The sequence below is a fragment of the Miniopterus schreibersii genome (assembly GCF_964146895.1).
Source record: "Miniopterus schreibersii genome assembly, chromosome: 6".
Classification (NCBI taxonomy): Eukaryota; Metazoa; Chordata; class Mammalia; order Chiroptera; family Miniopteridae; genus Miniopterus; species Miniopterus schreibersii.
The window spans coordinates 6,663,102-6,686,760 of NC_138107.1; the positions used below are offsets into that span (position 1 = coordinate 6,663,102).

General features: G+C 39.1%; 1 protein-coding gene across 2 annotated transcripts in view; it reads right to left on the reverse strand.

Annotated features, from left to right (window-relative positions):
• ILRUN (inflammation and lipid regulator with UBA-like and NBR1-like domains) overlaps positions 1-18,116 on the reverse strand; it is a 90,687-nt gene extending 72,571 nt beyond the window's left edge. For both annotated transcript variants that reach the window (XM_081141227.1, XM_081141226.1), the window contains exon 1: positions 17,711-18,116. In XM_081141227.1, the coding sequence (XP_080997353.1) occupies positions 17,711-17,868 (158 nt within the window). In that variant the 5' untranslated portion in view covers positions 17,869-18,116. The remainder of the gene's footprint in view (positions 1-17,710) is intronic.
• Positions 18,117-23,659: the final 5,543 nt, after the last annotated feature.

Below are 23,659 nucleotides of genomic sequence, written 5' to 3' on the forward strand. Positions count from 1 at the left end.
ACAGTAATATCAAATCATTGGGAAATGCAAATTTCTCAATAAACGATGGAAAACTGACTAATCATCTGGAAAACATGTTAGATGTTGACCTCCAACCACAATGCCAATCACATTTGTTACATAAAAGATTTATATGTAAATTATGCAATCAAAAAGATAACTGAGGTGAATATATAACAATTAGGTGGGGAAGAAATTCTACTCATGAAACCAAACGCAGAAATCAAAAAGCGAAAGATTGCTGGATTCAATTTCATAATAATTCACGAAAAAAGTGCCCCTAGTTAAAAACATTATAAACCAAGTGAAAAGACAAACTGGCAGAAAGGCAAGCATTTAATAAGAAGCTAATTTCCTTAATATGCAAACAGCCTGTAGAAACCAATGAGAAAAAGAATAATACAATAGAAGTAGAGAGGAAACACACAAGTCACAGAAAAATACAATGGCCTCAATAAAGCTGGGGGGAAAAATACAAACAAAGATATGGAAAGAAATCCAACCTCATTTATAATTAAAGTAATACGAAGTAATATGAATATATATTTTTTAGCGTTTATAATATATTCTTTAATTTGTCCTTTTTTGTTGTTGTTAATCCTCATCCGAGGATATTTTCCAATGATCTTTAGAGAGAGTGGAAGGGGAGGAGAGCATGTGAGCGAGAGAGCTAGCAAGAAACATCAATGTTAGAGAGACACATCTATTGGTTACCTCTCACACACACCCTACTGCATGCACCCCACCGGGGCCAGGGACTGAACCACAATCCACGTAAGTGCTCCTGACCGGGAATTGAACCCGAGACCAGTGGGTGGGCCAACGCTCTAACTACTGAGCAACGCCGGCCAGGAATAATTTGTTTTTTATAATGAATGTGTTCTTCTTTTTCTTTTTTACTAAATTGATTTGAGGGGGAGGGTTAAGAGTGCAACAAAAGAAACATTCTTATACACTGATAAAAAAACAACAACAATTGGTACAATACTTTTGGGGTTTGATATTACCAATCAAAATTTAAATTGCTCATATACCCACCCCCAGCAATTCCACTTCTAGGACTGTATCACAAAGTGTACAAAGACACTTATACCAGAACAGCTTCATAAAAGCAAATACCTGAAAACTGTACATCAATAGGGAAGTGGTTAAATAAATATGGTCAGCAGAATGGAATACCATGCATCCATTAAAAAAAAAAAAGATGATGTCCACACCATATCCATATTGTGAGGTTAGAAAAGCTAACCTGAGATCAGTATGTATAGTATGATTCCCTTTGTGTGTGTATGTGTGTTTTAAAGTATGAGATGGGATTAAGACCTCTATACACAAAATGGTTGTGAAACCATAAAATTCCTAAAAAAACCCACAGGCAGCAAAACCTCAGACATCTCTCATAGCAACACGTTTGCAGACACATTTCCTAAGCCCTAGGGCAAGGGAAAATAACAAAAAAATAAACAAATGGGACTAATCAAACTAAAAACCTTCTACACATCAAAAGAAGCAACCAACAAAATGAAAAGGGATCCCGCTGTATGGGAGAACATACTTGCCAAAGATACATCTGATAAGGGGTTAATTTCCAAAATACACAAAGAACTCATACAACTCAACAAGATAAAAGACAAACAATCCAATTGAAAAATGGGCAAAGGACCTAAATAGACAATTCCCCAAAGAGAACATACAGACAGCCAAGAGACATATGAAAAAATGCTCAAAGTCAGGGAGATGCAAATTAAAACGACAATGAGGTATCACCTCACACCTGCCAGAATGACTACCATCAGCAAATCAACAAATGACAAATGCTGGCAAGGGTGTGGCAAAAAGGGAACCCTACTACACTGCTGGTGGGAATGGAGACTGGTGCAGCCTCTGTGGAAAACAGTATGGAGTTTCCTCAAAAAATTAAAAACAGAACTGCCATTTGACCCAGTGATCCCACTTCTAGGAATATATCCTAAGACTCACAAAACACCAATCAGAAAGAATTTATGTGTGTGTATGTGTGTTTTAAAGTATGGGGAATGGGATTAAGACCTCTATACACAAGATGGTTCACCTACACAGACAGATCATGCCCTCCCAGTTAGAAAAATCTTGACAACTGAAGGAATGATGGATCTGTAGCGTTACCTGAAGTCCATACGTAAAAACATACCAAAGTTTGTTTTAAAGCATTGTGGCTCCTCCACAACAAGGCCTAACACTGAAGGCCCAAGGACATGTATCAGAGACTGCTCTCATGACTTTTATCTATATCAGGGGTGGGGAACCTTTTTTCTGCCAAGGATCATTTGGATATTTATAACATCATTCGTGGGCCATACAAAATTATCAACTTAAAAATTAGCCATGAAAAAAGCTCCTAGATTTATTGAATTTCAAGTTCCACCTGCAGTTGCCTTGGCAGGGCTAGACCAAATGACAGCCCCTGAGCCGGACATTCCCCACCCCTGATCTATATAGAAGACAGTTCTTTTTCAGAAAAACTGTAGAAGGGATTTAAATCTGCCTGAAGAATGAGGAAAATAGTGTAGTGATAACTTCTGATTAGCACACACAAGGACTCTGACCACTCTGATCATATACATGCCTACAAAGGTACAGAATCTCTCTGAAAGAATAGAATCATGACCACTTCAGGAGAATGGAATGAGGGAGGGAAACACAGGGATTTAAGTACTATCTAAACTTTTCACAAAAAAACATGTATTATTTTTATGATTATATATTCAAATAACATTTTAAGAAATTAAAACACAAGAAACTGGAAAAACATACAAAATATAACTTATAAATATCAATTTTTTAAAATGACAAAGATGCCAAAAAACCAAGGAATTTACAGATATTAAAACTACTACATAGACTAACATCCAGAAAGGTACACAGGAAACTGAGTGGTTACTGCCTCTGGTAAGAAACAGAGTCCAGAATAAAGACTTATTTACTTTTCATGGAAAAATCTCTAGTACTGTTTGAACAATTATTTTTTAATGATAATGACTATTTTTAAAATGTATGTAGAATGCTACAACATGGATCAACCTTGAAAATATTATGCTAAGGAAAGGGACCCAGTCATAAAGGCCACATACTGTATGTTTACATTTATATGAAATGCCCAGAAAAAGCAAATCCAAAGAGACAGAAAACAGAATGGTGATTGTCTGGGGTTGGAGGTGAGTGTTGGGACTGACCACAAACTGGCATAAGGATCTTGCTAGTGTGATAGAAATGTTCTAAAACTGGATTGTGATGATGGTTGTACAAATCTATAAATTTACAAAAACCTTAAAATAGGTGAATTTTATGATATGTAAATTATACCTCCATAAAGTTGTTACATTTTAAAAGACAAAACAAGTAGTAACCACGTAACTGGAATTTGGGTTAAAATACTGTTCTCTTCTGGTGGGGAAAAAAGCCAAAATATTAATGAAAGTGAGACCAAGGTAATGGGGACATAGGGTTCATTATAGTTTTCTTTTACAAAATAAAAATGTTTCTATAAAAAACAGTCAACACACACACCCACAAAACATAAGACTTCACCAGTCATCAAGGAAATGCAAACTAAAACAAGTAACACATTTTATCTGTCAGATAAACGTATCCAACAAAAATTAAAAATTATAATTTCCATAAAGCAGGCTTTTGTGCCTAACTGTTAAGATTATTAATTGGGCCCGGCCGGGCGTGGCTCAGCGGTTGAGCGTCGACCTAGGATCCAGGCGATCAGGGTTCGATTCCCAGTCAGGACACATGCCCAGGTTGCGGGCTCGATCAGTGACTCTCTATCATTGATATTTCTGTCTCTCTCGCTCCCTCTCCTGTTCTCTCTCTGAAATCAATAAAGATATATTTAAAAAAAAAAAAAAAAAAAGATTATTAATTGGCTGCCTCCTTCAAGGCAACCTGGCAGTGTTTATCGAGAACCTTCCAAAAGACATACCTTTGACCCGACCTGGCAGTTCCACATCTAAGAATCTGTCCTAAGTAAAAACATGGGCTATATGTCACATTTTTTAAAAAAAAATTGAGAGAAGAAAATAATTAGGCAAATGAGCATATATATATATATATATATATAAAATAGTGGGGGGGGAATCAATAAATGACTGCTTAAATAAGTTACAGAATACACTCAAGTAATGGAATTATTAGCAACCATGAAAAACAGACATGGAAAGATAGCTATAATATGTTTAGTAAAAAGCAGCCTATAAAGCAATAAGTATTATATGATTATTTTTTAACTTAAAATATATAGTATGCATAAAAGTGTCTATATACATACATAAATGAACACAAACTGACAGCAGTGATTAGCTTTGTTGGCTTTATTGCCTTCCTTTGACATTTCTGAACCTGCTGGTTTTTTATATTCAGTATTATTACTTTTACAGTGAAAGGGAAAAAAAGATATTTCCATTTCCCAAAAAAGGCAAACCTCCCTATGGAAAAATGGATAAAGGAAATGTTCAGTTAATTCATAAAATACAATGGACATTTAGCACATAAAAGTACTCATTAGAATAACAAAATATAAATTAAAACAAAATCACATTTTTTTACCTAGAAACTGAAATTTTTTTAATTATAATATGATGCACTGATGAGGTATTAAAGAAATAGTCACTCATATAGTAGTGACAGTAATACAAATCAGTCCACCTTTATGGAGGAGACAATTTGGCAATTTAGTATTAAAAGTATCAAAAGTCATGTTTATATTTAGCCCAGCAATCTAATTCTAGGAATAAATCCTAAAGAAATAATTAATGATGCAAGCAAAGATTTAGCTACAATGATGTTCAATACTGAGTTTATATTAATAAAACTCTAAAACCAACCTAGACCAACAAAAAGGGATTATTAAATTACAAGCCATGGGACACCAAGAAATGCCAGGAGCCATAGAAGCTAGGAAGTAAGGAAGGTTTCTTCCCTACGACCTTCAGAGGAAACATGCCCTGCTGATGCCTAATCTCAAATTTCTCGCATCCAGAACTGTAGGAGAATAAATTTCTGTTTCAAGCCACCCAATCTGTTGGAATTTGTTATAGCAGCCCTAGAAACCAGAGTGTAAAACACAGCAATCAGGAGCACAGACTCTGGTTCCAGGCTGCTTACATTTGAATCCTATTTCTACCACTTATTATCCATGTAACTTTAGATAAGTTATTTAGTCTTGTTGAGCCTCTTTTCCTTTTTCTATAAAATGAGGATAACAGTATTTATTTCCTAGAATTATTGTGAGCATTAAATTACATATGAAATGTAATCACTTAAAACAGTACCTGGACAGCATGACTCAGTGGTTGAGCATCGACCTATGAACTAGAAGGTCACGCATGGTTCAATTTCTAATCAGGGCACATGCCTGGGTTTTGGGCTTGATCCCCAGTAGGAGGCATGAAGGAGGCAGCTGATCAATGACTCTCTCATCATCATTGATGCTTCTATCTCTCTCCCCCTCTCCCTTTCTGAAATCAATAAAAACATATTTTTAAAAAAACAAAACAGTAACTGGAATATAGTAAATATTCCACTTTTGTAAAGTAAGCACAGGCATTTAAATACACACACACAATAGTATTAAGATATAGATCAGCCCTAGCCGCTGTGGTTCACTGGAGTGTTGACCATGTACTAAAGGTCAGGTGAAGGGCACGTACCTGGGTTGCAGGTTGCATCCCGCCCCAGTGTGGGCATATGAGGGAGGCACCAATCAATGTCTCTCTCCCACATCGAAGTCATGTTGTCGTCGTGTGCTCCACCCCCACCAGAGTGCGCTTTCTCTCCCTCCCTCACTCCCCCCCTTTCTCTCTCTCTCTCTCTCTCTCTCTCTCTCTCTCTCTCTCTCTCACACACACACACACACACACACACACACACAGTTTCTCTCCCTCCCACTCTATCTAAAATCAATGGAAAAATATACTCAGGTGAAGATTAACCAAAAAAAATACCATCAACAACAAAAAAGATATAGGTCAAAAGGTTAAAATTGTTTCTCTCTCGGTCCTGTGAGTATGGTTTATTTTTGTTTTCTTTTTGCTTATTGGTACTTTTTAACTTAACTATTTTATTATGACAGTTTTATCATGACAAATCTTATTGTAGATATAATTTTTAAATTTGAAAAAATTTTAAAAGGCAGTCATTCCCTGTTATAGTTACATGCAAACCCTACCCCTCAGCCAGTTATTTCCACTCTTTCGAAGCCTGTTATCAAAGTATTGAAAAAAATTAAAAAGCAACATTTACTTTACAAAATAAATGCTGATGACAAAGCACTTTAGAAGGACATCGTGTATCACTTAATCATTAGTAGGCTGTTGCTCCATAATAGACTGTGAATCACTGACCTCAAGTATAATAATTCAAGTGTGAACCCTCAGTAACAGTTTATAGACCTAGGGCTCAAACAGTGTAAGAAAATACAACTGTTCATTTTTAAAAATGAGTCTTTTAGGAAATTCAGTGGGGCTGTATTCCATATTTGGAATAAACTGTTCCCCCTCCCAAGACATATTAACTTTGGCAAATCATTAGAAAAGCTAGGTACAAAATTAATTACCCTTCCAACAAGTGAAAAATGTATTAGTGTCATCTGCAAAAGTGATTTAATAAGAGTTAAACCTCTTCAGTGAATTTCAGTCTTGTTGCATTTTGGGTCTGTAAAAAGTTCAACTTACCTGACAATATTTCGCATAAGTAAATTCAGATGAGCTCATTACTAGATAGGTTTACTTAACACGCTTTGCTCTTAACAGAGCAAAACAAGGTTTTAATAATTATATGTAATTACTGGATGACAGCCTGTTGTATAATACAGTGAAGGAATTCTTCTGTAGTTGAAGAGACCAAAGTCCACCTCTGCATTGTTAATTAAAAACACATCTATTTGATCAGCACATCCAAGTATCTTGACAACTAATTTCCCTTCCCCATGAAGCAAAGGAAGTACAAGGACCATGGTATTCAGTACTCTAAATAGGAAAAACAATTACTCAAATTGTAATGCCATTATTGTTAAAAGTTATATATATATATGTGTTATATATGTGTGTGTGTATATATATGTAATTTTACATATACCTATACATATGCATAGAAAATTCTCTATGTATATGTGTATAAGTGTGTGTACATGTATATGTAGAATTCTATAGGCGTGGGAATTCTCTAAAAGGTACAGAAGAAATAGTAGTGGCTATATCTAGAAAGGAGAGGGATTTTTACTTTTCACTTTTAGTCCAAAGGTTGCAAATTAGTGGCCCGAGGGCCACAACCTACCTACAGATGTGCTTTATTTTGGCCCACAGTGTTTTTAAAATATTTAAATTAGTTGTCAAAATCTGAAAATCAGGAAATTTCCCATAAAAATCTGAATTTCTGGCTCTTCTGGGGAGGGAGGGGTCCTAAGAACACTGGGCCCCCATTCCAGCATGGCAACATTTGACTTAAGGCAAGAATCAGGCATCCTCTTTGTAAAAGGCAAGTGCTTTCAGCTCACATACACTTCAATTGTTCATGTTCCCCAACTGGCAAATACAGACATTTTAGTTTGCAACCCCTGTTTAGAACCTTCTAAACTATTTGAACTTATTATGTGCTTATATTACTTTTTAAAGTTTTTCCTCAATGAAACACACTGGGCAAAGATCAAAAAGAACTTTAGCCTGGCTGGGTGTGGCTCAGCAGTTGAACACTGACCTAGGATCCAGGAGATCGAAGTTCAATTCCCGGTCAGAGCACATGCCCAGGTTGGGGGCATGCCAGAAGGCAGCTGATCAATGATGGCTCTCTCATCATCAATGTTTCAACTCTCTCTCTCTCTCCCTTCCTCTCTCTGAAATCAATAAAGATATGCTAAAAAAAAAAAAAACTTTAGAGAGGTTACAAAATATCATTCTCCAATCATATCTAAGTAACGAAAACCTAATTTTTCTGAATAAATTTTCTCATAAACTGAATTACAAAGAATATTCAGTACAAAAAAATATGCCTGGGAAGGTAGGTATATAAGGTGGGGCCAATCTTTAGAGGGCTCAGACTGCTTCCAGAAACAATATTCTTATTGTTACTTAAATTTTAATTTCCTTTCAAGTCATGTAGAAACTGTTAGCAACATTTAAATCTCATGTTCAAATTAAACCTACAAACAAAAAAGCCTGAAAAAGAGCTTAATTTGTAGACTTTGTTTCTTTTAACTGCACTAGACCTCAACATTTCCATTAAAATGAAGCCTTTACTCCCATCTCTTCATTCATGACCTCAACAAATATCTGCTGAGCATCTACTATATACAAACCATTGCATCAGATGCTTAGGGAAAAGTCCCTTAAGGAGTGTATATCATATATGATGTTACAAAAAGCAATAGGATTCCATGAGACATAAAAGAGAAGAAAGAGCAGCATTCTAAATAGAAGAAAAAAGTTTAAAATTGGGAAAGTAAAAGTATGTGTGAGACAGCAGACAGTTTGAATGGGGCAAAGAAAAATAGGAGTCCAGCACGAAGATATGACAAAAAGGTAGAGGCAGACAAGCTGGAATCAATCTTTGGAAGACCCTGAATGTCAAGCTAACAACTCTCTGTTCTCTATCTAGTATACATACTATTAAAGGTTTCTGAGAAAAGAAAGACCCAGATCAAAGCTATGACTGAGAAAGATTGATCTGGTAGTGATATGTCCACAAAATGGACTAGAAGGAAGAAAGCCAGGTGTAGAAAATCAATTTGAAACTATTCCTAAGTTACCTTGTTTGTGTGGTAACACAATCTACAAACTAAAGTGGTGGCAGGTGGAATGGAAAAAAGAAACAGTTGGGAGGTGCACTGCAGAGTGGAAATGAACTCGGTTTGGTAAATGATCTGGGATGTCCAGGAAAGAGAGGGCGCTGGAAATAACTCAGTTCAAGCCTAATGTTTGGGGGAACATTGGACCTATTAGAACAGGTAAAAGTCAGCAAGAAAAGCTGGTTGGAAATGGGGAAGAGGATAAATTCACCTTTTAAACACATTTAGTTTTGGGTGCCAATAGACCATCACTAAGTTTTTTCCCCCATCAGAAAATCTGTACTCTTTTCTGGCCCAATTTTTAGTAATAGCCAAAAAGAGTAAAATATACATTTAATACAAGTAAGAATATATTTAATGCAGAGTTAATGAGAAACCAGTTCCAGAGCAAAATTAAACTCCATTAAATGAAACTGGACTCCTACCACACACCATATACAAAAATTAACTCAAAATGGATCAATCACCTAAATATAAGAACAAAAACCTTTAAACTCTTAGAAGAAAACATAGGTAAATCTTCATAACCTTGGATTGGCAATGGATTATTAGATATAAGACCAAAAGTAAAAGCAACAACAAAAATTAGATAAATTGGACCTCATCAAAATTAAAAACATTTGTGTATCAAAGGACATTATCAAGAAAATGAAAGACACCAAATGGGAGAAAATATTTGCAAATCGCATAAAAGAATCTAGTATCCAAAATACATAAAAAAATCTTACAACTGAACAACAAAAAGACAATCCAATTAAAAAACAGGCAAAGGACATAAACAGACATTTTGCAAAAAAAGATATACAAATGGCCAACAAACATACAAAAAGACATCAATACCATTGGTAATAAGAGAAATGCAAATCAAATTCACCATAAGGTACCATTTCATACCCACTAGAATGGCTGTAATTAAAAAAAGGAAAATAAGTGTTGATAAGGGTATGGAAAAACTGGGACAGACCTTCACTCACTGTTAGGGGGAATGTAAAATGATTTAGCCACTGTGGAAAAGTTTGGTAGTTCCTCAAAAGTTAAATCTATACTGTAAGACCCAACAACTCAACTGTTAGGTTTATATCCAAAAGAACTGAAAATAGGTACTCAAAGAAATACATGTACACACATGCTCACAGCAGCACTATACACAACAGCCAAAAGGCTTAAATGTTCACCAACAAATGAATGGACAAATTGTGGTATAACCATACACTGGAATAGTGTTCACCAATAAAAAGGAATGAAGTACTGATACATGCTATACAACATGGATGAACCTTGAAAGAAGCCAAACACAAATGGACAAATATCGTATGGTTCCATTTATGCCATTTATATAAAATATCCAGAATAGGTACACCCATAGAAAAAGCATTCAGATTGGTGGTTGACAGGGGAGCAACTGCTTAATGAGTGCCGGATTTGCTTTTGGGGTGATGAAAAACGTTTTGGATAGACAGACATGGCAGTTACACAACACCGTGAATACACAAAATGCCACTTTACCATGGTTTAATTTTTTAATGTCAATTTCACCTCAATTTTTTAAAAAATCAACAATATACCCGAGTGGATAAAGAAGCCGTGCAACATGTAAATAATGGAATATTACTCAGCCATAAAAAAGAATGAAATCGATCTGGCTAGGTTGCTCAGTTGGTTGGTGCTTCATCCCCTACACTGAAAGGCTGTAGGTTCAATTCCCAGTCAGGGCACATACCTACGTTGCCGGTTCAATCCCTGGTCAGGTACCTACAGGAAGCAACCAATCTACGTTTCTCTCACATCGATGCTTCTCTCTCTCTCCCTCTCTCTAAAAATTAATTTAAAAAAAACTCATATCCTCAGGTGAGGAGTATAAAAAAAAGAATGAATGAAATTTTGCCATTTGCAACAACATGGATGGACCTAGAGGGTATATGCTAAGTGAGGTAAGTCCGAAAAAGACAAATACCATATGTTTCACTTATAAGTGGAATCTAAAGAACAATATAAATGAACAAACAAAACAGAAACAAGCTCATAGATATAGAGAACAGACTGACGGTTGCCAGAGGAGAGGCAGGTTAGGGAGTGACTGATGAAAAAAGTGAAGGAATTAAGAGGTACAAGCTGGTCATTACAGTACGGTCATGTGGATGTATAGAACAGTATATGGAATATGTATGGCACCAGGTGGATAACGGAAATATGAGAGTGAGGGGACACTTTGAAGAGTATATGATTGTCTAACCACTATGCTGTACACCTGAAACACAAAATAATATTGAATGTAAACTCTAATTGAAAAAAATAAGGCCCTGCCGGGAGTGGCTCAGCGGTTGAGCATCAACCTAGGATCCAGGAGATCGAGGTTCCATTCCCGGTCAGGGCACATGCCCGGGTTGCAGGCTCAATCCCCAATGACTCTCTCATCATTGGTGTTTCTATCTCTCTCTCCCTCTGCTGCCCTCTCTCTGAAATCAATAAAGATTTTTTTTTTTTTTTAATTTTTTTAAAAAGAAAAAAATAAAATTTTAAAGTAAATAAATAAAAATAAACATCAATAATATCCCAATCCAAAAATAAAAATAAGCTCCATGCCTTGTCACTACCGATCCTATTAACCACATTCTAGCCAAGCCAGTCTTCTAGATGGCTCCTTCCTTCCTTCCTAGTTCCACACAGGAAATACCCTCTACCTATAACACACTGCTTTTCCATCAATTCAAAACCCCCAACCATTTCAAAGCTTCACTTCTAAGAAGGGAACTTGCCCATAGCAGGCACTCAATCTTTGTGAATCACTGGTTCCATGGATTCGGTCCATTCTTAACTATTCTAACATTTAAAAAATAAATAAGTAAATATATATATGTATATATATATATCTTTATTGATTTCAGAGAGAGGGAGGGAGGGAGAGAAATAGAAACATCAAAGATGAGTCATTGATCAACTGCCTCTTGCATGCCCCCTACTGGGGATTCAGCCCACAACCTGTGCATGTGGCCTGATAAGGAATCAAATCGAGATCTCCTGGATCACAGGTCATTGCTCAACCACTGCGATACACCAGCTGGGCTATTCTAATACTTTTTTAAAAGAGAGGGGAAGGGAGGGGAGAGAGAAAGAGAAACATCGATGTGAGAGCCAAACATCAATCAGCTGCCTCCGCACACCCTCCCCGCCACCCACCCAGGATCGAGCCCGCAACCTGGGCATGTGCCCTGACTGGGAATCGAACCAGCAGCCCTTCAGTGCAAGCGGCGATGCCCAACCAATTGAGCAACACCAGCCAGGGTATATTTTACTCATTTACTTCAGTATTAACATGAATGTTTCCTTCTTATTATCCCGAAACTTTTCTCTGATAATTTCAGGCATGTTCTTTTCCTATCAAAACAAATTAAGATAGAGGCTGTGTTCTGCTTTCTATTGCACTATCTGCTAGGGCTCTATCGAAAATACATTTGTTTAAATATTGTCTGGTTGATAGTTTTTGTTGTTATATACTAGATACACCTGGGGGGCAGGAGAGGTGTGGGAAGATGAGAGGTGGTAAAGAAACCACCTTCACCAGCCCTAGCTATAGTGGAGATTGGTTGTGGCTTGATATATGACCAGAAATCCAAGTCCCACTGCAATAGGACAGTAAAAAGACTTCCTGTAGGACAACAATGTACTTTTTTACTGTGTTCCTTTAAAACTAAAATTAATCTGTGTGTTCTATTCGTAAACTAATTTATATTATACCCAGAGTCCCAACTTGTGTGGGCCATTAGAAAAAGACCCAAAAAGAAAGTGTAAAAGAAGTGTCCAAAGCAAGAACTCCCAACCTTCTTAAAAATGCAATAGAGTGCAGAACACTCTATCATTGGATGTTATACAATCCTTCTCTACTCTCTTCCTAAAACTGCTTAGCACACATTTTTTAAGAAAACTAGTGTTAATATCAAGTTTTATCTATCATAAAGGGACTTATCCTAGATTCATCCATGTAAACCAGAGAGTGAATCAGAAACTAATTTAGCACGCAGGTGACTGAGAAATAGATTATGCCCAGGAAGGGGAGGCACTGAGAGATCAGATAAGAGGTACACCAGATTTTCACATCTAGATTCTGATTTAACTTCATTGTGTAGTGGTTATAACTTTATTTAATTGCCTCTGACAACGCTGAGATAGTCAACAGGACACTGTTTTACAAAAATGTTTTCCCAAGTTACTTTTCTAGAAAATATCTGTTCCATCCATGATGGGCACCAATATATAGTATTCCAAAAAATATACACTGCTTCCTGAAGATACCTGGAGGCAACCTAAGATGTTGCAACACCAAAACTGCAAAGCCCTAGCCTAATGAATAGGAGGGAGAGAAATAGTCAATGTTGACTATATGCTAGTGAAAGATATTTTACTTATACCTATATTGAGAAATAACCAGTACTAACTCCTAAGTTAATGTCCTCTAAAAATCTAGAAGTATTACCTGTATTTATTTGTCTCTTGTCATAAATGCTAAAGTACAACGCACTTTAAAAACATAACAGAGCCCTGGCCAGGTACCTCATTCCCAATATGCCAAGGTTTCGGGTTCAATCTCCAGTCAGGGTACATACAAGAAGCAACCAATGAATGGCACAACAAATCAATGTTTTTCTTTCTCGCTCTCTTTCCTCTTTCTCTCAAATCATTAAACAATTAATAATAAAAAAGACACAAATGATTTTAAAGGCCAGAAGTAAATTTAAAATCTCACTTAACAATGAACTGTACACTTAAAATTGGTTAAAATAATATTTTGTTATGTACATTTTACAAGTTTTTAAAAATCATATGTAAACTCTCCTCTGACTCCTGTTAGTTTTCCCTGAAAAAAATATATAAATGTATTAGACTACATTAAAGGGTGAGAAGCCATTAAATTGAATGTATTTAAATTATAAATGGTTGGAAAGTTTTAGTGATTTGAATAGAAGCTTTCTGGCCCCTTAAGGGTAGTGTTCATTAGATATTCTCCATCTCTAGAGTGGACATAAGCAGACAAAAAAAAAAAATTTAAATCATAGTAGGAGAGACTTAGTTTTGACATAATTCTAACTAGAAAAGTAATCAAGTACTAATAAGGTATCATGCAAATCTCTGCCCTCAAGGATGCAAGAATAAGCTATCTTGGAAGGGTTATATGCAATTCTGCAGGAAAAACTGGCATGAACTACAGAATCCGTTAAACCAACATCCAGTTTAAGAATTCCAAGTTCTATATTCACAGCCCAATAGTGTCTCTGCAAGATATTCCACCTACAGAGTGAGGGGAGGTAGAAGAGGGTGAGGGATAAATGGTGATGGAAGGAGATCTGACTTAGGGTGGTGAACACACAATACAATATACACATGATGTATTATAGAACTGTACACTTGAAACCTATATAATTTTATTAATCAATGTCACCCCAATAGATTCAATAAAAAAAGATATCCCAGCCATAGAAAGATATACTAATCTACAAGTCATTTTAGTATGACTTCAGATATTGAGTATTTTTCATATAGCATTTATTCATTTTATGCACTCATAAACTGGGTACTGAAAATGGACTACTTCTGTTAGAAGCAGTTCCACCCATTTCCAGCAGTGTGGCTGCTAGCTCAAGTATAAACACTACAAAAATGCTTAACTGAAACGATACTTGCTTCTAAATTAAATAAACAAAAATATCTAACATAATGCACACCCAACCTAAGACTAAGAAAAAAAAATCCGTGTTTACAGGGTAGAAAATTTACAAGACCAAAACATTCAATTTAAGTCAGTTTTTCAACAGCTTCTTAAAAAGCTGTTACCAACAACAACAAAATTCTTACTTTGGAAAACAAAAACATAGTCTTCCCAACTCATTTTAGAAGACTCATGGCCTTCATTTTAAAATATATATATATTTTAATACTCACCCGAGAATATGTTTATCTACTGACTTTTTAGAGAAAGGAAGGGAGGGAGGGAGAAACATCCCCAACTGGGGATCGAACCCTGGGACAACTCTCCAACCAACTGAGCCATCCAGCCAGGGCTTAAAATAATTTTTAATTTACCACAATATTTTTTAACAGTCATCATCAGACAATTGAATAGTGGTTATTTATTACAACCAGAAGCAGGCACTTATAAAGTCAAAGTAAGGTTAATTATCTTAAATTCAACAGATTAACCACAGCAGTTTGAGAGCTATTTTGCCAACATGCATTAGGCCATCTCAACAGGTCCCAAAGTTAGACTTTAAATGACACTTAAAAACAATACATTCCTAGATTCTAGAGATTTACTTAAAAAACACAAGTATTTTGACCACATGTGCATCCATGCATGTCTTTTTTTAACTAGATTTTACTAATTATGATGGGTATTTGTTTAAAATAAAGTCTAACAAGGCAGATTTAGCCAAGTTAACAGGAATCAAAACACAATATTGGATTATGGAACTAACTGTTTTAATTAGAAAAGAATAACAAGTCTTACTGCTTTCAGTTCACAAATGAGTTTTCATTTTATAATCAAAGAAAATAAAAAACATGACTTCTACAACCAAAAAATAATATGGCTTAAAGCTGAGTGATCACTTAATTGCCTGGATTCCCAAAACGCTATTGACTTCTAAATGCTTTAAAACCAGAATACATTTTTTAATGGCTCACTCCTTTGTTCAGAAAAGTATCATACCTTGTTTTATACAGAGATAACATCTAATCAGAATATATGCTACTCTGTGTCTTTGAGCTTCATAACTTTTATAAAAAATTCAAGTAAAATTTTATCATGCAACTACAATTTTTAAGTTACTTTTTTCTCATCCACACTGGGCCTCATCTTTCACAACACCTAAAAACAATCGTAGTTGTTAAACACACACAAACCTCAAGCATATAAAACTCATTACACTGGTTTGGTAGCCATAATAATTCTACTCATAAATACTGACTCTAAAGAACTAAAAACTTATTAGGGCAGGGTTTAAATCGTGGACTCACAAGGGGGTGGGAAGAAATAATGATCCTCCGCTACCAAACTGGCAGCAACACTATGCCAAGTTTCCTATGCTAAACTAGTGTAAACACGGAAGAAAAAGAGCTGGGGTGGGAAAGAAGGCAGACAAGAGAACAACCCTCCTCAAGACAGCTTTATTTCTAGATTTCACCAGTGTAACACCTCTTCTCAATGTTTTCAGTAATCCCTGTCACTCTATTTAAACACCATAGGTTGGAGTTTAGAAAAGTATTGTAGGTTATAGTCCCTGCCTGAGATCACCCTGGACATAAAAGATACAAGTGGTGCTAACAAATGCTTCTTTAATTCTAAAGAAGATATCCTGCATTCAATGCCTCAGAGTTTTCTAAACATCTAGAAATTCAATCCCACCCTCACTATAACAATCAACTTTAAAGATAAAATAATAGGACCAAGCAATGATGCTGCACAGAAAAAAAAAATTCACACATCACCTCTGGTGCAGTCACAGCTACAAGGTTCCCATTCGTAAAATGAGCATCTTTGGGGATAGGACTAGATGAGGAATGCAAGAAAGACTAGGCTTACAGCCTCTTTTTCCTGGCAGTGCAAAAGGCATTCAGTGGGCACTGAATAAAGGGGAGGCTAGTTGTACAAGTGATGCCAAAAGAAACAAGATTCCACATGTCAGAGGACTGCCCAACACAGAGAGCAAAGGGCATTCATCCCCTGGCTTTTTGACCAAAGAAAGATGAGTGGCTTTACCTCAAATCTTTTCAAAGGAAGTCTAATGGTCTCCACTTTCTCACTCACCCTGAGTGAACTCAACAATCCCTCCTCAGAGAACAAGAGGAAGCCTTCCTTATCAAAGACAGCAAGTACTACGTCAAAAGCCAAGAAACACTCCTTTAGTCTAATGCCATGGTCTTCTGCCCCAATTTCAGTCTTCTACAAGGAGAATCCAAGCTAAAAACACTTGGTTCCCAGCCTAAGTCAAGTTCTCTGTTTTCCCCAACATCTACGAACCCAGCTTTCTTTCGGATAAGCCCAGAGCTCTCCATTCCAGCATTCTGGAGAGAGGGCCCCAGTCTCCTCAGAAAGTTCCCTTCCCCGAGATAAAGTCCTTTTCTTCACTTTTCCTAAGGTTTTTCCCAGGCACTGCTCCAGGTCTAACACTCTCAGTCCTCCATTAGCCGATATACTAGTAGATCCCACCGCTCCCTGGCACAACTCTTCGTAAAGTCTTTCTTACCGTCCTCCCTAGTCCTCCCTCGTAATATTCTTCCCTTTTCCCTATCGGTCCTCGCATGGACGGACTGACTGACGGACGGACGGACGGACGGACGGACGGACACACACACGCACACACCTGTTCTTCTCGGCTCCTAATTCCCAAGTCTTTCCCGCGCCCGGGTTCCTCCAAAGCATCCAAATTCTCCCGGAGTTGCCCCTCATCCGGGTCTTCCTCAGCGCCTAACTCCACACCCGAAGCTTTTTTCCACTCCCCAAATTCAGATTTCCTGTGTATTCTACTCTTAGCCAACACCACAGCCCTCTTCCTCCCAAGTCTACCCCTATGCTCGAGGCTCCAGTCTTCCCTCCTCTTCCCACGTTCCACGGCCCCTAATATTCCACAGAACCTCAAGGACCCTCCCCCAATCTCTCTTCTGCCCCTCCTGCCCTCGGTGGCCCCCAACACTCCGTGTACCTCCTCTCGAGTCTGCTCAGCCCCCAAATTTCTTCCATGCCCCTGGGGCTCCCCCACACGCCTTCCCCGCCCCGGGAAGGGGGTGCCCCTCAGAGCTGGCCTGGCCCGCCCTGCCGCGGGGCTCGGGTGTCCCTTCCCTTCCCCTCGGGGCCCCGAGGCCGCTGCCAGCGCTGGCGCGGCGGGGCCGGCTCACCAGTTGGTCATGTCCAGGAAGAAGGCGCAGCCGGCCGGGTTGAGCTGGAAGCCGAGCAGCCGCTGGAACTCGGAGATGAGCACGTCCTTGTCTGTGGTGCCCAGACAGCTGAACTTCTGCATCAGCTCGGGGTCCAGGTCCACGTCCATGCCCTCCATGTCTGGGGCCGGACACCCGCTTCCCCGCCTCCTCACAACTGAGCCGCCGCCGGGCCCGGGGACCAGGAGGGGGCCCGCTGCTAGCTGGCGCCGCGACCCCGCTCCTGTGAGGTAGGCCCCGGGCCTCTCACCGCCTCATACGGGTAAACTCACTCAGCCACTCTCGCGCGCGCTACCCCCCCTCCCACCCCCCCCAAGCCGCCGCCTCCGCCGCCGCTGCCTCTCGCTTCTCCACCGCCTCCGCCTCCACCCGCGCCGCGCCCACTGCGCAAGCGTCGCCCTCCTAGGCCCCGCCCCTTCCTCTCCCGGAAGCCCAGCCCTCAGTGACGTCACAACCCCGTGACGTCCCCCGCGTGACCTCACCGCGGTGAAGCGAGCGGGCGGGAAGAGGGGAAAGGCACCGCCCAGCCGCTGGGGTTGGGTGGGAGGGCGACTCCCGGCTTGACCTCCGTCTCGCCCCGCCCCCTCCCTCAAGGGGCGGGGTTAAAGCCGGTGGTTTGGGGAGAAGCTTCCGGATCTTAGTCCAGGACGGCTCCACCATTTTGGAGGTGAGGAAACTCCAGCAAAAAGTCCCGTGAAGAGCGGAGACCAAGGCAAGGTCAAGTACCGAAGTGCAGCCCGGGACCCAGTCCTCGTAGCCAGGGGTTTGCCCTTCGCTCTGGGAGGAGTTGTTTGCATAAGTTTTCAGAGCTGCTTTCCAGAGGGATTCTGCTGTAAATCCGTGGTTCCCCGGCCCCCCTCGGTGGCAATGACAACAGTGTACCGGTGCTGTTTGTTATGCAACGGTAGTAGCTAGGCTGGGGAAGTGAAGGAGGCCTTGAAGTAAACGTCAGTCACAGGTCCAAACAAACACCACACATAATCGGTCAAGACCAACCCTCTCAAAATAAAGGTCAAGTCACGAGAATTTGGAATACTGGTCAAGGCCCCGGGTCAAGATCAAAGAATGAGAAGCATAGGGACCGTCTTGTCTACCCCTTACATTCCTTCATTCAGGAAGTGTTTTTAAACACCATTTGCCCCACAGTCTGCTACATTTCAGAGGGGGAAAGGTGAGTAGAAAATAGTCTTCTGCATTCAGGTAGCTCTCTTTTATAAATAAGGAAAGTGAGACCCAGAAAGCTTATATGCCTTGTCCAAAAATACAGAGCAGCAAAACTAGAACCCAGTTTTCAGATTTCTCATGGACTATGTTCTCAACAGCAGACAGAACTAGAAGAGGTGACTGGTAGCGTCTAGGGTGCTAGGAGGTTTTGGAAAGGGAAAGGGTTCTACCTCCTGCCCCACTACCAAATAGGAGTTAGTAAACCACAGTGGCTCTAAAAGTCTGGGTTCAGGGGGGTCACACATTTGAGATTCAAATTCTCATTTTGCCAATTATTGGTAAACATAGTACTTGAACAGGTAGGATTGTTGTGAGGATTAAATGAGGTAAGAATGTATGAGCTTAGTACTGTGCCTGCTCCATAAGAAGCACTCAAGAAATGGTAACTTTGTGGCAATAAACCTGAGGGAATTGCTGGGTGGTTAGACACTGATAGAAGTAGGCAGGAATTCTTCCCTTGCCCTCTCTTTTACTTTTGGTCCTCTATTAGAGTATGAAGTATGTGTCCTTTCTCTTTTCCTAAAAAGACTGCCCTTTCTACAGTGGTTTTTCCCCTCCAATCTTAACGGAAACAGGCCATACAGTAATGATACTTACAAACTCATACCATACAGTAGTTATAAACATTCTATAAGAAACTGTTCTTGGGCCTTTGAGATCTGTGTCGAAGGTTAGATCATTGCCAGGGCCTAATTTTGGGGTGACCACAATGTTGGGATATTTCACTAACATTAAGGAAAGTTCAGTCTCTCTCAGAGGTGAACACATATTGTCCCAATCTTATGTATGATGGAATGGGAACATTTAAAAATCACAATATTATAGCTGTAAGGAACTGATACTGCCTAGTCCAACCTCCCCATTTTGCAAATGAAACTGAAACCAAGAGAAAGGTACTGATTTACCCAAGATCCCACAGCTAGTAAGGGGTCTCCAAACTTCCAGTCTAGCTCTCCACCCACTATGCCCTGCTACAATTCCCTTTATACTTTGAGTTCAACTTGGCCTTACATACAAAATAATCAGAAATTTTTACCCAAGAACTGATTTGATTTCTAGAAAGTGTTTTAACTTGGAACATCCATGAATTAAAGTTTGATTGACTTAGGATCCAAAAGAAGAAAATGTTGCCCGGCCGGGCGTGGCTCAGTAGTTGAGGGTAGACCTAGGATCCAGGCGATCGGGTTCGATTCCCAGTCAGGGCACATGCCCAGGTTGCGGGCTCGATCCCCAGTCGGGGGGCGTGCAGGAGGCAGGGGATCAATGAATCTCATCATTGATGTTTCTATCTCTCTCCCTCTCCTTTCCTCTCTCTGAAATCAATAAAGATATATTTGGAAAAAAGAAAAAGAAAATGTTATTGGAACCTGAGAACTCCATTAGAATGCTGACCTAAGAAAAACTAAAAACTCTTGACCAAATATTAGGGTCTTAACTCACACCTAAACAGCCCACATAATGCGAAGAGATCCTTGCAAATAAGAGACCCAAATGGCTCAGAACTACAGTTCATGATATGCGTTATCTCAAAGGAGTGCAACTACTACTCAAGTGAGTTCAAACTTTGTGGGAACATTTTTGGTTCTCATGATATTGGTATGGTACTGTGGCTGTTAATTCCCTGAGGACCAGGGATGCTAAACATTTGCAGTTCTTGGGACAGTCGTGCACAATAAAGAACTGTCCCATCCCTAACCACTGTGCAGAAACAATGACCAGGATGGCTGGCACATTCGATAAGAAGGAAGAACTATCACCACCTCCATCCCCATGGAATGGTTCTCTTATGGGGATGGGGTATGAAGTGAAGGAAATGAGGTGTTACCTAATCAGGAGACTACCAGAAATGTGAATTTCCACTTGAGTCTGAGGAGATACTAACACCTACTGTTCTACCCTGAAAGCTTTTGTTTTGTTTTGTTTTGGTTTGGTTTGGTTTGGTTTGGTTTGGTTTGGTTTGGTTTGGTTTGGTTTTGTTAGGAAGAGGGCCTGGAGAAGGACTGGCCAAGGGGCAAATTGCTGAACACCACTCTAAGGAAGGAAATTGGACAGCAGTATGTCAAAAGGACTTCTAGGAACCATCTCAGACCTATGTCAGGGGCTATGCTTGGATATGTCACTGCCTGGTTTATGCCCAAGACCAGCCAGTTTCTTTCTGAGTTTCTTAAGCTGGTGATCTTGTGTTAGAAATTTAAACTAATTCCAGGTCCCAAGACCAGGTCAGTTTCAGGGTTTCTTAAGAGAGTTAAACCAGTCTATCATTCAGAAGTTGAATGTCTAAAAGAAAAGTAATTCGCCCGGCTGGGCGTGGCTCAGCAGTTGAGCATCGACCTAGGATCCAAGAGATCAAGGTTCGATTCCTGGTCAGGGCACATGCCCTAGTTTCGGGCTTGATCCCCAGCAGGGGGCATGCAGAAGGCAGCTGATCAATGACTCTCTCATCACTGATGTTTCTCTCTCTCTCTTCCTCTCCCTTCCTCTCTCTGAAATCAATTAAGATATATTTTTTAAAAATAAATTAAATAAAAGTGATTCATCTCACCAGGACAGCCTAGATTGCCTCCAGATCTCCAAGTCCTTAGGATTCAGAATTGCCAAAGCCAGTACTAAGATGATGCAACAGTATAACTCGTTCAGAGCACAGAGAAGAGCCCAAATAGATGTTAAGGTACATTATATGATGATAGTAATTTATACTGAAACTTTTAGGGTATACATTCAAACTGTGACGACCTCCTTTCTCTGTGAACCATTAACAACCCTCTGAGTAGCCCCCAGAGGCAATATCTGCCCCCACATAACCCTGTCTTTAAGCTCCTATTGACTGAACAAGAGGGAGATGCCTGGCCTAAAATCAACCGATCAGATTCTCTTTCTCAAGAATTTGGAATTGGAACTCAATGAGTGAGTGGAATAGGCCTAGGATGTTTACTTGAAAGTGATTGATAGAAAAGGCTGCCTTTGTGGGGCACCCCTGAAAAGGAGATATTGCCTGTCCATAAAAAGAAAGCCATGAAGAAGAGAAAAGCAGAGATGTGAGACCTGAAGGCATGGGCGAGAGAGGTTCTGCCATCCTCAGTCCTAGTTGGTCAGCTTCCCTTAGATTCCATGGGATTCTCCAGGTGGCATTCAAAATACATTATCTCCTGGATGAAGTCAAAGAATCAACTCATAAAACAAAACAAAATTTTAAGTAAAAGAAAGTGAATATTTGATTTGTAGGTAGGGGGTGGACATCATATTCTCAAAAATAATGGAAACGCCTGTAGAAAAAAAAATGAGGGCAAAAATAGGCAATTCACAAAAGAAGAAATACAAATGGCCAATATACAGATTAAGATATGAATTACATCACTCATAGTTAAAGAAATAGATTAAAACAACAACAAAGTATCACATTTGCCTAATCAGTTAGGCAAAGCTTTAAAAAGATTTATAATAGCTTTTCTTGGCAAGATTGTGGGGAAACAAGTACTCTCAAACACCACTGCTTCTGGGAATGTAAGTTGATAAAATTTTTCCAAAGGTGAGTAGATGATAATTTAGATTAATTAGTATGAAAAACCTTAAAAATATTCATATACTGTGGGCCCCAAATCTTAGGTTTATAAATAAGCATTTCATAGAAGTATTATAATACATAAAATATAATAGTAGAAAGTTGCAAAGTTGGGGTTAACCCAAATGTTCATCGATAGGGAAACTGTTGCCAAAAAAAAAAAAAGAGTGGGCAGGGATGGACAAAATGCTTCCTTTGTTCTTTTCACCAATATAATCTTTTTTTTTGTTTTTTTAATATATCTTTATTGATTTCAGAGAGAGGAAAGGAGAGGGAGAGAGAGAGAGAGACATCAATGATGAGAGAGTCATTGATCGAGCCCACAACCCCGGGCATGTGCCCTGACCGGGAATCGAACCCCGATCGCCTGGATCTCAGGTCAATGCTCAACCGCTGAGCCACGCCCGGCCAGGCTCACCAATATAATCTTAAACAAATCTATGACAAAAAAGTAAGTAACTAGAAAGAAACCTGAATGAATATTTTAATAGTGTTAGAAAGGAGAAAAGCTCTCCAATCACAAAATCAGACTGATAGTTTACCTACATTAAAAAATTTAAAATTCTTTGCTGCAGTTTTTTTTAAATGTATCTTTATTGTTGGAAATATTACAAATGTCCCCTTTTCAACCCCATTGATCCCCTCCACCCTGTATTTGTGCTCCCAGGCCTTCATCACACTATTGTCTGTGTCCATGGGTTATGCATATATGCATATAAGTTCTTAGGTTAATCTCTCTCCACCCACCCACCCACACCTGCCTCCTTCTGAGATTTGTCAGTCTGTTCCATGCTTCTATATTTCTGGATCTATTTTGTTCTTCCAATTTATTTTGTTCATTAGATTCCACATATGAGTAAGATCATGTGATACTTGTCTTTCTCTGACTGGCTTATTTTGCTTAGCGTTATACTCTCCAGGTCCCACCATGCTGTTTCATAGGGTAGGGGATCCTTCTTTTTTTCCAGCTGCATAGTATTCCATGGTGTAAATGTGTGAGAAGATACTTCATATGATTTCAGTCTTCTTGAACTTGGAGATAATTGTTTTGTGTCCACTTGTTTTGTGGTCTATCTTTGAAACTGTCCCATGTACACGTGAGGAGAATGTATATTCTGCAGCTTTGG